The 16,930-nt window shown below is 44.3% G+C and overlaps 1 protein-coding gene across 5 annotated transcripts in view; it reads right to left on the minus strand.

The window, feature by feature from the left end:
• CDCA7L (cell division cycle associated 7 like) overlaps window positions 1–16,930 on the minus strand; it is a 198,810-nt gene that overhangs the window by 32,991 nt on the left and 148,889 nt on the right. Inside the window, exon 1 of one of the 5 annotated variants that reach the window (XM_055589972.1) lies at window positions 10,456–10,617. The exons of the other annotated variants lie outside the window; for them this stretch is intronic. Within the exon in view, the coding sequence (XP_055445947.1) occupies window positions 10,456–10,479 (24 nt within the window). The 5' untranslated portion in view covers window positions 10,480–10,617. Of the gene's footprint in view, window positions 1–10,455; window positions 10,618–16,930 lie in introns of those variants that run through there. 5 annotated transcript variants of the gene reach the window in all.

Raw genomic sequence — 16,930 nt, forward strand, 5'->3', positions numbered from 1 at the left:
TATGTTATGTATATTCTGCCATCACAAAAAAAAAGGCAGAAGAAAAAAAAAATCAATGCTATTTTTAAAAGAAAACGTAAGTGGGAGGAAACTAACAGGAGTGTCTGTATCTAGGGTTTAGAATAGCTGTTCAGAAGAGTAGCCTACGAACCAAACAAAGTTTTGGCAGATGTCCTAGGAGGGAACGGAGCCAAATCACTTGGGAAGTTCTGGGTAATTTCCTTTTCCAAAGGGTCAGCAGACAGGAAATGTGAAGCCAATGTTAAGACTTCAATGTACTCTAAAAGACTGATGATCAAATCAAACTAGTCTGCTCTCAGTGGTTTTCAACAAGCTGCTATTGACATTTTGGTGGCTTCTCCCTCTGGGACACTTCTGCCCTGCCTGATACAGGGCACTGACATCCCTGACCTCTGAAGCCCTGGCAACAGGCACATTCCCCGACTTTGGACAAGCCAAAAGTAGCCCACTTCTGTTATGCCCATGACACCAGTTCACTCAGATGAGAACCACAGAATCCAAACTGAAACACACATGCCTCTGCGTGTCTGTCAGACAAGACAGATTACAAAGCAGCAGCAAACGACCCCACGTCTGAATGATCTAAAGCAAGAAAGCCTTCTTTCTCGTGCACAGGACATGTCAGTCCTGGGCCAGCCAGGTGGGCCACTGCACACGGTCCTCACACAGGATCCAGGCTGACCGAGTTTCCACCGTCAGGAGCATGGGTACAGGGAGCATGATGAGGTTGATGATGCGCTGGCTTTAGAGTTTGTCACCTGGACGTGACACACTAGACTTCTGCTCACATTTCATTAGCCAGAGCACATCTAAGTCTTGCCTGTTTGAGGGGCCAGGAAAATGCATTCCTCCCATTTATCGAAAGGACAAGAATATTTGTATAGAGCTCTGATGGCTACCGAACTATGACTGGAAAGCATTCCGTGAAGTAGAAGACGCTGTGTCAATGTTCATCATTAAAAGTGATTACAGAGTGTAATTGTACCACCGTGTGCTAAAGGACCCCACGAGCAATGAGTCACAGGGTAGGTGACATGGGCGATCTACAGCCAGTGTCAGCGAGGTGCAGTAAATGCAAACAGGGAGGTCAGCCCAGGAGGGCACCTGACCCAGTCACGGCGTGATGACCGAAGAATTCCAGGGGCCACGAGGTCAGCCACGTCCACACAGTCAGCCCAGAGGACGTGCAAGAAATCCACAGGTGGACGCAGGAGTCTGGAGGACATGCGGGCAGGGGGGCACTGTCTTTTGGTAAGCCACTGTCCCTGTGCTCAACGCAGACAAGCACTGACCAGACCTGCACACCCCTGCACACCCCACAGCCCAGCCCTGCACACTTTATAGAGGGAGCCTCTTGGCACACTTCTGCCCTGCTAGGGGAAAACACGCTGAACAATCCCTGGGATGCCGGCCTGTGCAGGCAGCTGACACCACTTGGCTCCTGGCTTTGTGCCACGGTGAATGTACACACTCCCTAAGAGTGCATCCTTTCTCAGCTCCCAATTACAGCTGGGAAAGAGGATCACTCAGTACAATAACGATCACAAGGACAATGAGATGCTCTTTTCAGTGAATTTTTGAAGCTATCCGTGTGGGAAAAGAGAACAAGGCAGTTTTATACTTTTTTTTAAGTCAGCTAAGGAAAACCTTCTGCAAGAGGTCATGTGCATATATGAGAAAGGCTGGATGAGGCCCTACCAGCTTTTAACTATTTAAAAAAAAAAAAAACTCCCCAAATAAACCGGTGTGTGTGCATGCTCAGTGTGACTCTTTGCGACCCCATGAACTGTAGCCTGTTAGGTTCCTCTGTCCATGGGGATTCTCCAGGCAAGAATACCAGAGTGGGTTGCCATGCCTTCCTCCAGGGGATCTTCCCAACACAGGGATCGGACCCTGCATTGTCGGGCGAATTCTTTACCACTGCCCCACCTGGGAAGCCCCACCCTCCCCCAACTGGGACCAACTGTTAGTAAAAAAACAGAGAATTAAGAATAAACATGATTTTTAACAGTTTGGTATTGGCACAAAAACAGAAATATGGATCAGTGGAAAAGAACAGAGAGCCCAGAAATAAATTCACACACCTATGGCCAATTAATCTTCAGCAAAGGAAGCAAGAATATACAATGAAGAAAAGAGTCTCTTCAGCAAGTGGTACTGGGAAAGGTGGACAGTCACCTGTAAGCCAGTGAAGTTAGAACACACCATCATACCATACAAGAAAATAAACTCAACGTGGCTTAAAGACTTAAATGTAAGACATAAGACCATACAACTCCCAGAAGAGAAAACAGGCAAAACATTCTCTGACATAAATCACAGTGATGCTTTCTCATGTCAGTTTCCAAAACAAAAGAAATAAAAGCAAAAATAAACAAATGGGACTTAATCAAACTTAAATGCTTTTGCACAGCAAATAAGCCATAAACAAAATGAAAAGACAACTTTAAAAATGGGAGAAAATATTTGCAAATGATGTTACCAAAGGTTTAATTCCCCAAATATACAACCAACCCATATTGCTCAATAAAAAAGAAAAAAACACAATTAAAAAATGGGCAGAAGACCTAATTAGACATTTCTCCAAAGAAGGCATACAGATGGACAACAGGCACATGAAAACACGCTCAACATGGCGAATTCTTAGAGAAATGCAAATCAAAACTATACAATGAGGCTGTCACCTCACACTAGTCAGAAGAGACACCTTTAAAAGTCTACAGATAATAAATCCTGGACAAAGTGTAGAGAAAAAGGAACCCCCCATACACTGTGGGTGGGAATGTAAACTGGTGCAGATATTTGGAAAACAGTATGGAAGTTCCTGAAAAAACTAAAAATAGAGTTGCCACATGATCCAGCAATCCCACTTCTGGCCATGTATCAGGAAAAGATGAAAATGCTAATTAAAAAAAAGTAGAACATTGCACCCCAATGTTCACAGAGCACTGTTTACAACAGCCGAGACATGGAAGCACCTAAATGCCCACTGACACATGAATGGATAAAGAAGATGCGCTGTGTACACACACACAAATATTAGCCCTAAATAATAATAAGGCAATGCCATTTGCAGCAACATGGATAGACCTTGAGATTATCATATTAAGTGAAGTTAGATAAATAAAGACAAATACCATATGATATCATTTATATGTGAAATTTAAAATATGATATAGATAAAAACTTATTTATAAAACAGAAACAGACTCACAGACATAGAAAACAAACTTATGGTTACCAAAGGGGAAGGAGGTGGGGGAGGGATAAATCAAGAGTTTGGGATTTGCAAATATTGTAATTTTACATATAGATAATAAAATTTATATAAAATAAACAAGGTCCTACTGCACAACACAGGGGACTACATTCAACATCCTATAATAAACCATAATGGAAAAGGATATGAAAAGGAATATACATCTGTATAACTAAATCACTCTGCTACAGCAAAGAAGAAACACAATACTGCAAATCAACTATATGCCAATAAAAAATAAAAATTAAAAAATAAATGATTTTTCAATGCACTTTTATTTTTAACTTTCTATTTTAAACCAATGTTACTGGAGAACAAAATAAACGGCACTAGGCATTTTGCATTAAAAAAATATTCTGAGAGATTTCAAAATCAATGATAGCCCCCCTTGCCCCACTGCCCTCCACTTAACCACCCTCAGAGTCATGGAGCTTTAAGTAAAAGGATGGAGTAGGTTGGGGGAGTGGGCAGTAGATATATACTTCAGGGCTTATTAAAGGTACGAGTTCTAAATTTTATACTTGGCAGTTCCGTGCTGCTTAAGCTGGGGAGCTCAGTGACAGCCAGAGGGCTTTCAGAACCACAGGAGGGAACGGGGAGGGGAAGTTTTTTTCCCCAGAAGAATAATTTAAAATAGCATTCTTGATACAAATAAATAAAAACATATCATGGAATAGGCATGACTTTTAAAGACAAAACAAGATTAATGGGAACATCTCCTGCACAGGCAGAGTGAGACTGCACACCTCCAGGCCACTGGGGCAGGCACAAACGCCTCCACCATGAATTAGCCCAACAAAAATTTCCAGAAGCTCTGCTCCAGCCTGTCATAACTCATACCTGCACTCACCATACACTGACAATCCTAAACTAACTTTCTTTAAAAAAATTCAACAAATATTTAACAGCTATGATTTGCCAGGGGCTTCCCAGGTGGCACCAGTGTTGAAGAATCCACCTGCCAATGAAGGAGACTCAGGAGACAGGTTCGATCCCTAGGTCAGGAAGATCCCCTGGAGTGTGAAATGGCAACCTGCTCCAATATTCTTGCCTGGAAAATTCCATGGACTTAAAAGGCTGGCAGTCTGCAGTCTGTGGGGCCCCAAAGAGTCAGATGTGACTGAGCACACATATGCCAGGCCCTTCACTCATTGGGTAAGTACCATTTTGGCCTGCCACATGATTTGGGGTGATCAGCCATCACCCTGGGGTAAATCCAGGGTGATGGATTTGGGCTCTCCAAGGGGAGGAGGTGTCCACCAGTGGGCAGCCAAGGGAGGGCCAGGTCTTGTGCCAAAAAGACGCAAAGGCACTTGCAGGTACACAGGATCCTCAGAAGCAGAGCTTTAAACATGGGGTGGGGGGGTGCCCACAAGCAGTGCTGCGGCTATGCAGGGTTTGGGGGAACAGGAGAGGGGGTCTTTGGGGAGGGATCCCTGGACTACGCCCAGCCCTGAGGATACCAGTTCAACTGGCAGGACAACCTGCGAAAGGTGTCACCACACGCCTGACGGCCCATGTTATACCGTTTTATGTGCAACATGCAACCAGAAAATGTCCACATCTTAAGTGTACAGAGTGGTGACATTTTACAAACCGCACCATCTATTATCACCAGCACACCAAGAAAACCTTTGTTTTTTAAGCTCTCAGAAAGAGCTTTATAATGAGTGAACCTACTGTTTGATCTCTAGACATCCACAACATCAAGGAAAACACATTTTCGGGAATGCCACCTAGAAGACAATTTACAGCCAAAATAAGCAAGACCAAAGAAGGCTTAGCTTGGGGACTCTAAGTTCAGGATGAAAACAGTCATTATTCCAGGCCAGTTATCATGAGCCCTGATTCTAACTTGAGCACAAAGTGCTTTCTATCAGCTAATACAACGAAAGGAGAAATGCCTTAGGAAGACAGTATGTGAGAGGTTCTCATCTACCGGCAATCAGGCATGTTCTACCAAATAGTAAGTACATGATTAGGACAGCAATTAAGAACAGCGTTGTCTTCAACACAGGGCATATAGTATGTACCACCCCAAGACGGTCATTGCAAAGTTTCTTAAATGTATTTGTTAATAAATAAACATTTTTCAACAGAAAATACATAAAACACTCGTCTGAATGAAAATGAAAACCGTAAAGACCTCCAAGCTACTCAGAAAAATAGTACGGGCAGTGCTAAAGAAAGCAGGATTCAAACAACAATCATACTATAAAATTCAACAGCGTATGTAGAGGCTAAGCAAAAATGGGGACTGGACACAGGCAAACAGGGAAGGAAAAATAACTAGAAAATGATACCCAGGGAGAAGTGAGGTAGAGCAACAGTTCAGTTTCCTTTTCAGCTTCTGTGAACAGGGTGTTATTTGTACAACACAAAATTCATCTAAGTCAATCCTGTGTAAAAACTTTGTGGATCTTCGTATTCCCAAGCCAACTTTTACAGCCAGCGCCCAAGAAATCCTGCTCAAAGCATAACTTGCCCAGTTCCTTAAAAAGAACTAGATGAGCTGCTGTTAACACCCCAGCTCTTCTCTTTAAAAGGAGGGACAAAGGTATGAGAAAACCCCACACCGCTGACACCTCCTTCTATTTACACAGTTTAAACTCCGTGTGTCCTTGATCATGTCTAGCAGCAAGAGTCAGCCCCCTGCTCTGCAGACCGAGTTCAGATGCAGCTCTTTCACACTAGGCTCCTCCAAGCAAATCAGTCTATTAGTCTTATCTTTAAAATGCAGATAATGCAACCTACTTCACATCACCACAGTGAGGATAAAATCTGTTAATGTTAAGTATCTAGCACAGCACGACTTTCCTTGGAGGGTGGGGAGAAAGATGACTCTTAAGGTCTTCTCCTACCCCCAAAACTGAAGGCCGCCGAGGTCTCCCAGCTCAGAGCAGGAGCCAGCTGAACTCTGTCCAAGAGCCAAGGAGCTCCAGAGTGATCTCTGACTGGGTCCTGGGAAAGAACAGTGTTTTAGGCGTCTGTTTCTTCCACCGTAAGTGACGTAATGCTTAGCACCCAGTAGCCACTAAAAGAACCAAGCCAGTCAGGGGGACTTCGCTCATCAGCTGATGTTTATGATGGCAGGACACCATCAACTACTTGAACCAAAAATCTGGCCTCTTTCACTGTGGGACTCCACAACCTACTTCTCTGTCCTCTACATAGGGCATTTACTACAACAGAAGAGAATTATCCTGGCATGTTAACTTCAGCTATATACCAAGTATGCCTCTGAATAGTCCTATCTAAAAACTCCTACAGACCACTGCTTTTCAAAAAGACAAAGAAAACGATCCCACAAATATTTTATCTCTATTCCTCCCCAGGGCTTCCCTGGTGGCTTAAATGGTAAAGAATCCACCTGCAAGGTGGGAGACTTGGGTTCAATCCCTGGGCAGGGAAGATCCCCTGGAGGAGGGCATGGCAACCCACTCTAGTATTCTTGCCTGGAGAATCCCCATGGACAGAGGTGCCTGGCAGGCTACAGTCCATGGGGTTGCAAAGAGTCGGACATGACTGAGCAACTAAGCACAGCATATTCTTCCCCAAGCAGCCTGTCTCAATTCCATTTTGATGCATAAAGCTATGTCCTTCACAAATCAAAACTGTATCTTGGAGGTAAAAATTCTATACTGTGGTTCACAGAGTAATAAGAGAATGCTTAAGGGCAGTTTAAAATCAGCATGCCTACACAACTCTATCTGAATGACCTTTCCTTACTTTACTGCACTGTTCCTGAACTGTTTTAAGTCACATAAGTATCTTTCGGTCTTCTGTCCCATACACCTGACCGAATTGAAACTGCTGTGCTGAGGTTTCTCCCAACCACTGAGAATTCAGCTCTTTTGTTGGGGGGAGGTCAGCAGTACATCGAAAGGAAGAACAAGTGGCCTTTTAAACACGGGATTATTAAAATGACAGATCATTGTGCAGGCCTTCTAAGATGTCATAAATGACCGCCCTCTGTGACCAGCTTCCGGGGCTCTGGGCACATGTTTTAAGTCAGAGGATCAGATGAGTACACTTTGTGGCTGTGAGATCACCATCAGAAAAATTCCTGTTGGGAGGGAGATGGGAGGGGACACATATGTCTATGGCCAATTCATACTGATGTATGGCAAAAAACCATTCAGATCTGATCAGATCAGTCGCTCAGTCGTGTCCGACTCTTTGGGACCCCATGAATCACAGCACACCAGGCCTCCCTGTCCATCACCAACTCCCAGAGTTCACCCAGACTCACGTCCATCGAGTCAGTGATGCCATCCAGCCATCTCATCCTCTGTCTTCCCCTCTCCTCCTGCCCTCAATCCCTCCCAGCATCAGAGTCTTTTCCAATGAGTCAGCTCTTCGCATGAGGTGGCCAAAGTAATAGAGTTTCAGTTTTAGCATCATTCCTTCCCAAGAAATCCCAGGGCTGATCTCCATGATAGTATAAGTATCCTCCTTAAAATGAATACATAAATTTTTTTAAAAGATAAATTCCTTTCCTCATCCAGACAGCATGCTCATGCAATACATGAGAACATTTAGAATTATTTCCTTCTCTAAGGATCCCACAGGCACCCCAGTGCTAGAAGAGAGCAAAAAGATCACACCAACATTCAGGACCTCCCAGTCAGTCAGTTCAGTCACTCAGTTGTGTCCGACTCTTTGCGACCCCATGGACTGCAGCATGCCAGGCTTCCCTGTCCATCACCAACTCCCAGAGACTACTCAAACTCATGACCATCGCGTTGGTGATGCCATCCAACTATTTCATCCTCTGTTGTCCCCTTCTCCTCCTGCCTTCAATCTTTCCCAGCATCAGGGTCTTTTCCAATGAGTCAGTTCTTTGACTCCCAGGCTCTCTGCAAGAAAGCCGAGGCAGTCCCATCCTCCAGCTCCTGCCAGCTTCTCTGCTGAGTGCTCTCAGTAAGGGACCATCCCCTAGTCTTTATTGGGCATCATTCCCATCACTCAATACAAAAGCACAAAGACACAGTGGTCAGCCCAACAAGGACTAGAGCCCATGGGAGGTGTGATCACTGTCAAAGGACATCAAATCTGACACACTGGTGAAGCTGCAGAAAAGCAGAGGCTAGAAGGGGGTCCACAGAGTTTAAACAAATGTCTTGTCTCCTCCCTGCCTACTTCCCTTTACTCAGAACACTGGGCCTAAGCTGCTTTACTGAAGCCCCTTCCAGCTCTGCACTTTGCAAGGGATGGAAATTATCTGCTGCACGCGTGGGATTAAAACCCACTGCACACTGGGCTGAGCCTCCCTTCAGGGTGTGCTGGAGTGCTCACCTTGCTCCTCTGTGCAAGAGGTGGGAGTACAGGGAAGAGCCACATGAATTCAACACCTTGCTGGGCCTGAAATGTCCATTAAGTGCTTTTATTCGCAGTCACCTGGCCACCCGGTAGAATCATTCTCCACTCAGATAAGACTACAATATGCTCACACTTAAACTATGATGAACACTTCCACTGAAAAATATCCTAACACATCTTAATTTGCACTGCCAATTAGGAGGTCTTCTGAGATGCAGGAAAAAAAAAACAAACCTGATCATCTTACAAAAAGTAACTTGCCCTAATGGGTGCATAACAGCTCTGATATAATTGGTGGCTTACCTCCACCTGTACACGTAGTTAAATAGTATTAACACTATGGAAAATTAGCCTCGTTATTTGACAGTAAAGTGTTCATTTCCAAGTACACATCCTGGGACATTTAAAATTTCCTAAGCAGGAATTGTTATGTTGCACCACCAGAACAACAGGTCTTAGGAAGGATACACCAGCAAGATACATTTTCTGACGAAATTCACAAGGGGCTGGAAGCTCCTTACAGAAGGGCTTAAATCCTGGAGAAACCCAAACCTCCTAAAAGCCTAGGATACTAATTGTATAGTGAGGGCCAGTGGTAAGCATAAAAACATTAACTAAGCCTGTCCCACCCCTTCTTGAGTTAGTTTTCCTTGTTTTTAATACCTCCCTTCATTGGAGAAGTTTAAAAATACTCCTCAAAAACATTCACAACAGTAGATTTTTCTCAAGTGTCCACTTTCAGGAAGCCTTTCAGAAATCATCAAATGGCCATAGTGACCATAGGTGGCGCGACTGTGCGGCCAGACCCAGGCAGGTGGCAGCGTCAGGGCTCAGGTACCACCTTCCATGTCAGGTCTGCCAATTCTAGGAGAGGCCCAGTCCCCAGGTGGAGAAAGGAAGTGAACACCAGCCAAAGGTAAGGAGGAAGCAGTGAGAGAGGTGTTCACAAAGGCAAGAAAACCCCCAAGCCTCACACAAAGCATCTTTCGGGATCTCAGGAGCTACTTGCTTCCCTTTCTAAAACTTTTATTTTTAGTACATTTGAAAAAATTTTTGCTGCTTACCTCTGAATAAAATCTGTGTGTTCGTTACTAGAAAGTAGAGAGAAGCGTTTTTTACAAAGTCAAAAAGAAAACTGAAGCGAAGGCTACTTTCCCACCACCCATTGTAACACTTGGAACCTTGATAATGAAAATTTTAAGAAAGACCTAGTTAAAACCCCGATGGGTAACTAGGGTGATGCTGTATATATGATTTGATCTTGGGGCTTTTTGTTTTTGAACCTGGACTAATGACGGTGCCAGTTCCCCCAAACAGTTAACAAGTTCCTTGAAAACAATTACAAAAATTCTAGAACAAATACAAAAGCCATTCCTTACAAACTCCATTATCCAAGTTGAACTGCCTAATCCTCGACTGCTTTTTTTGTTTTAGAAAATTACACTTAAACTTACTTAACTCTGTACCAATCCCAGAGAGTGGGGTGCGCGCACAGAAAAAGCTTCCCCCACCCCGTCCCACGAGCACTGCAAATGCAGTCGCTGAGTCCCTGCGGCCTCGCAGCCGGCACTGCCCTCCAGTGCGTCCACTCCGGGGGCTCCCGGCCGCAGAAGCACGGCCTGCGACCCCGGAGGTCCCACCCTAGACGGCGGTGAGCGCCCGCGTGGGGCGCACCCGGGCTCTCCTTACCCGGAGAACACCCATCACCCACCGCACACACCTGCGGGGCACGCCCGCTCCACAACCAGGCAGCCGAGGGCCACGTTTCCAGCCCAAGGCGGGGAGCAGAGCCAGGCGCAAAGAGAAGGCAGACGTGGGCGCGTCCGGACCGCGGCGGGCGGCCAGACCCTCACCTGCGAGCGAGTCGCCAACGCCATCCTTCCCCACGGGACTCCGGCCTCCTCCCAGCACGCGGCCAAGGGAACCTGGCTCTCCAGGGGCCCGGCGCACGGAGAACGCCCGCGGCCACGCTGCACGCTTGCCCCGCCCGGAGCTCCGGCGGGCCGGGGGAGGGGCGCACTCGGCGCCCGGGACAGGGGGAGCGCACGGCGCCGCTCACTCGCCCCGCCGCGCCCGCCCGCGAGCTTCCGCTTACACAACCCAAACTTCGCGACTGACGGATTTCACTTCTCAGGCGGCGCAAGAAGGGCTGCAGCCGGGCGCCACCCGAGGTGGCTGCCAATCTGGGGGCGCCGGGCTCCCCCCTGCAGCGGAGGGAGGGAGTGGAGCCGTCCGGCCGGGTTTCGCGCGGGAGAAATGAGAGGGGGCAGTCCCGGCGCAGCCTCCAGCTGGCACGCCCGACTGCGGCGCCCGCCAGATCTTTGCACGGTTTATTCCAGGTAGTACCCTGGAGCGCAGAGCCTCTGAAGCAACGAGTGTCTCAGAGCAAGGAAAGCATTTTAGGGCTGCCTCAGAACTTGTTTTGTTTCGTAGTTGTAAAGGGGCGGGGTTCCGACGCCTCTCAAAACATTGGCTTCAGGGCTCACTTTGCAAGACCGGTAACCCAGGCCCCTGAGGGTCGGCAACGGCAAACCTCCCTGGAACTTCAGACGGCCCGTTCTATACCACTGTACACGTAGGCCTTGCTGCCCCACTAGACACTTTACAGGTCAGGAAGATTGACAAATACTGCCTGAGCAGTTACTACTGTGTGTCAGGCGCTGTGTACACAAGCTGGGACAAAAAACAGGCCCCTGCTCTGTTGGAGTTTACAGGCAGGGAGCCAGCCACTGACCGTGATATAAATGTAGTAATGATGTAATTATAATTTGATTAATAATGAATCCACTTTAGTGATTATTAACCTTTACTTAATAATAATGATGATAATTTCAGTAACAGTGATGCAAATAAATGTAAATGTGTTGTTACAATAGATGCCAGAAGTGAAAGGTAAGTGGTTCTATGGTCCTGTAAAATAGGGGGACTTAATTTGGCTAAGGTCAGGGAAGACTAGAGTTGAAGTATGAAGAGTGAAGAATTAAGCTGGTAGATGTTTTGGAAGCCTTGAAACAGGTATTAGGGGAGGTGGTAGATAAATTTTCCTGAAGTCATAGCAGGTTTTGCCACAAAGCTTCTCTAAATAGTTGACTCTACAGATGTTTTGTTTTAATGCTGTATTTTTTGACCTTCCTACACTGTTGGTGGGAATGTAAACTGGTGCAGCCACTACAAACAGTGGTATGAAGGTTCCTTTGAAAACTAAAAATAGAATAACTGTATGATCCAGCAGTCCCATTCCTGGACATATATCTGGAGAAAATTCTAATTCAAAAAGAGACATGCTCCCCAGTGTTCACTGAAGCAGTATTTACAATAGTCAAGACATGTAAGTAACCTAAATGTTCCTTGACAGATGAATGGATAATGTGGTATTTATACACAATGGAATACTAAGCCATAAAAAGAACAAAATAATGCCATTTGCAGCAACATGGATGGACCTAGAGATTATCATACTAAGTGAAGTCAAAGACAAACATCATGTTATCATTTACATGTGGAATCTTAAAAAATGATACAAATGAACTTATGTACAAAACAAACGGATTCACAAACAGAAAAACTTACAGTTACCAGAGGGGAAAGGGGGGATAAATTAGTAGGAATTTAACAGATACCCACTCAGTTCAGTTCAGTCGCTCAGTCGTGTCCGACTCTTTGCGACCCCATGAATCGCAGCACGCCAGGCCTCCCCGTCTATCACCAACTCCCGGAGTTCACTCAGACTCACGTCCATCGAGTCAGTGATGCCATCCAGCCATCTCATCCTCTGTCGTCCCCTTCTCCTCCTGCCCCCAATCCCTCTCAGCATCAGAGTCTTTTCCAATGGGTCAACTCTTCGCATGAGGTGGCCAAAGTACTGGAGTTTCAGCTTTAGCATCAGTCCTTCCAAAGAAATCTCAGGGCTGATCTTCAGAATGGACCGGTTGGATCTCCTTGCAGTCCAAGGGACTCTCAAGAGTCTTCTCCAACACCACAGTTCAAAAGCATCAATTCTTCGGCGCTCAGCCTTCTTCACAGTCCAACTCTCACATCCGTACATGACCACTGGAAAAACCATAGCTTTGACCAGACAGACCTTTATTAGCAAAGCAATGTCTCTGCTTTTGAATATGCTGTCTAGGTTGGTCATAACTTTCCTTCCAAGGAGCAAGCGTTTTTAATTTCATGGCTGCAGTCACCATCTGCACTGATTTTAGAGCCCCCCAAAATAAAGTTTGACACTGTTTCCACTATTTCCCTATCTATTTCCCATGAAGTGATGGGACCGGATGCCATGATCTTTGTTTTCTGAATGTTGAGTTTAAGCCAACTTTTTCACTCTCCACTTTAACTTTCATCAAGAGGCTTTTTAGTTCCTCTTCACTTTCTGCCATAAGGGTGGTGTCATCTGCATATCTGAGGTTATTGATATTTCTCCTGGCAATGATACACACTACTACATATAAAATAGATAACTAACAAGGACCTACTGTATAGCACTGGGAACTGTATCCAATACCTTGTAATACCCTATAATGGAAAAGAATCTGAAAAGATATGAAGACAGATTTATATATAGATATACCTGAATCACTTTGCCTATACCTGAAGCTAACACATCATAAATCAACTATACTTCAATTTTTAATAAGGAAGGAAAAAATACTATATTTGGGGGGGGACCCCACAACTCCCCAGACTGTAGAAATCCCAAAGTTGTTGCTTTGGGTTTATCCTTTTTTACTTGGAATAATCAAGTTTTTATATGCTAGTGCTAAGACTGAATCACATTTGTGATAGCAGAAAATCTATGGACTTGAGGCAGCTACGGGTCTGTTGAGTCCATTAAGTTTCCAGGTGATTCTAATGAACAGGTATATTTGAGAACCATTACTCTAGTCTAGCTTGGCCTTTGCACAGTGAGGTCTTAAGATCAACAGTATCAGTATCACCTGAGCTCTGGCAAAGAAATCCAAATTAGTGGGCCTCACCTCAGACCTACTGTATTGCAAACTCTGGGGGTGGGGCCCAGCAATCTGAGTTATGCTCATGTTCAGTTGATTCTGATCCTTATTTAAAGAACCACAATGGTTATAATCTAAGCCAACTGCTGGGTGACTTTAGAACTAATCATTGAGCTTCCTTTTTTTTAATCTGTAAAATGGGGATACTGCATATCTGCCCAATCCATGCAACAGTATTTCTACAAAAATGAACACATGTAGTATCAGATGTGATTGTATTTTGAAAAGGCTAGGGTGGTGGACAGTTGTGAAGAGTATCAGTAGTGATAATCCTGCCATTTATTGAATACCATGTTCTTGGAACTATTTATGCCATATTTCACTCAGTCATCGCTACAAACATCTGATGTACATAATCCTATCCTCATTCTTCAAATGAGAAAACAGGCTTTGAGGGCTTAAAAAACCTTGCTCAAGGTGACCTAGCAGAGCCGAGTTAGAACTCGGATGAGCTTTATATGCCTCTCTTTGCCTCTATTCGGGTAGCCTGGTGCTCTGGAGAGGGTGAGTAATGGCAATAAAAGAAATTTACATTTGAATTAAGGAAATAGGAATGAGGTTTCTTACATAGGATCATCCCAGTCTTCTGATTTACTGTGCCTGTGACTCTGGTTTATTCTCCCCATTTGTTTCTGAATTTTTTTTTTCATTGAAAGGTCACTTTTAGTAAGTTTTAGCAAAAATAATCAATGAGCAATTGCTAATAAGAAATGGAGTTTTATTTGAGTCAAACTGAAGACTACAGCCTGGAAGCTCGTTTCCCAGAGTACTCTGAGAAATTGCTCTGGAGAAGCAGGGGTTTTTTAGTCAGTTTTAAATTTTGTTAGAACAAAGAACAAACTTTAAGTCAGTCAGGAATACACCTCTTCAAGGTTTCAAATAAACCAGACCAGCACGTACACATACACAGCACTCGCAGGATGGCCTTGGCACCTAAGAAGGAATCTCTATCAAGTGAGTACCAGCACTGGCATCCAGGATGAGGGGCATTTAATCCTTATTTTTAACATGGGCGTTCTTTACTTCAGGTCAAGGTGTCCTTTTCTTTGATAATTTAAACAGTTACAATCTATGTTTGATAGGCCACAGACTATTTTAGTTAGCATAAAATTCAAGTTAACTCATTTATAAGCCAGAATGACTTCCCCATACCTCTATATGTGAAAATTTCTTTCATCACAAATACTCCTGCACTCTTTTCAAGACTCTTCTTCCCCTCACCCCACCCCACCCCCTTGTCTCTCTTTTCCAAAGTCCACACATGGTCAGGACTTTAATGTGGCTAAATTGTCCCATGTGGTAACTCTCAGCTGATAATCTGATCACCTTGTCTTTCATGGCTTTTGACAGTGACCTACTTGTCACATCTGGATCTTCTACAACTGTTGAGTCCAAATGAGTTCCTGACCTTGCTAACTGGAGCCCAGCCCTGGAAAATTTCTGACAGCATAAAATTCAAGGTCTCATCTTAAGACTTAAATAATGAAAACAATAACCACAAATTCCCAGTTGGGTTCAGGAGACAGACTACAGCACGACCTTTCTTTTTTTTTTTTTTTAATTTTATTTTATTTTTAAACTTTACATAATTGTATTAGTTTTGCCAAATATCAAAATGAATCCACCACAGGTATACATGTGTTCCCCATCCTGAACCCTCCTCCCTCCTCCCTCCCCACAGCACGACCTTTCTGACAGTTACTTCCAAAGTAAATCCCAACTGTCTATGAAATGGTCAAGAGGCCACCTACTCTGAAAGCAGGTTGAATACGGCTTGTTGCAGAATGTCATTTTGCAGGCATAGCCTTACCACACTCCTCTACTGAACAGAAGATGCGCTGTTTCCATCAGACTCTGACCAAAGAGCTAAATGTTAAATTTTGAGGCAAGTTTTTTGTTCGTTTTTTAAGAAAAGCAACATACCAGCCCCCTTGTCTCTTTTCTACAATTGTTCCCTCTCCATCCCTCCTCTCCACTTTCTTCCTAAACTCTCCAAATTGTCAGGCACTTTATCTACCAGAACTTACAGTTCTCCACAGGGCTCAAGAAAGGCTGAGAGGATTTCTTATGTAAAGAGAAATCATTTTTGCAATTCCTTAGCAAAGTTCAAAGATGTGATGGCCAGAAGCTATTATACTTGATTCTCGAAATACACTTACCCCATTGTTGGAAGAAAAGCAAAGCAATCAAACATAAACCAAGACAACAGTAATAATAAACTGTGGAGGTCTACTTTCTCAGAAACTGCTCATGTTCTATAGGCTATTAGTGCCTGAAATGTACTCACGGCCTAAAAACCATGTTCTAAGAAAAGGTAAAAAAGTATCTATATTACAGCCAAAAAGGGAATTCAGCCACAAGGTAGAAACTGAAGAAGAAGGCAATCCAAGACCATTTACTTGGTATCATAAATTTGTCTTTTGCTTTCTACTACTCCCATTAAAGGGAAAAAAGGAATCTGCTGTATGACCCAGGGCTCAAACCGGGGTTGATAACAACCTAGAGGGGTGGAACGGTGAGGGAGGTGGGAGGGATGTTCAAGCGGGAAGGAACATGGGTAAAGTTATAGCTGATTCATGTTGATAGAAACCAATGCAGTACTGTAAAGCAATTATCCTTCACTTAAAAAGTCAAAAAGAAAAAAGGGCGGGGGGCAAACTAAACTACTAAAATACATTAGGCAAAAGTCATAGGCTAAAATCAGCAGTAAGTTTAACTTCTGAGTAAAACTGTAAGTGCTTGAAAGTGTTTAAGTGTCTTTAACCCTCATCAGCTCTTTTAACTAAAACCCTGGAATTGAGCCAAGTCCTTTGTGCTAATAGCCCCTGCTCCAGCATCTTGATTGCCCAACATGGCTGCTGAGCAACCCCATTCCAGATCTCAGCAGGCATCTGGTCACTGGAGATCTCTAACAACCACTCCCTCTCCCACTTAGAGCTTCAAATAAACACTGAGATTATTATAGGCTCACATTGATGGGGTTCACAACAGACCATCCCAAATATGTCACTTAGGCATATTGATTATTTTGAATTAAAGTTATTTGAGAAAAAGCCAGTCCAAGAAGAATGCGCTGACCCTCCTTTGTTCCCCTGAGAGCAGAAAACAAAACTCCCACAGGAAGGAGTCCTCCCCACTCAAAGGAGGGAAGGCATCTTACACAGAGATAGGGAAAGGGCAGAGGAAGCTGTGTAAACAAACTCTTGTTACTTCTTCATTAGTCTACTACTATAAGCCCAAACCCTTTTGTCAAATCTTCATAACTGATTCTTCACCTAAAAAGGTATATAATAGCCTGCTTCAGTCACTTCTGATGTGC

Source organism: Bubalus kerabau, chromosome 8 (genome assembly GCF_029407905.1).
Source record: "Bubalus kerabau isolate K-KA32 ecotype Philippines breed swamp buffalo chromosome 8, PCC_UOA_SB_1v2, whole genome shotgun sequence".
NCBI lineage: Eukaryota > Metazoa > Chordata > Mammalia > Artiodactyla > Bovidae > Bubalus > Bubalus kerabau.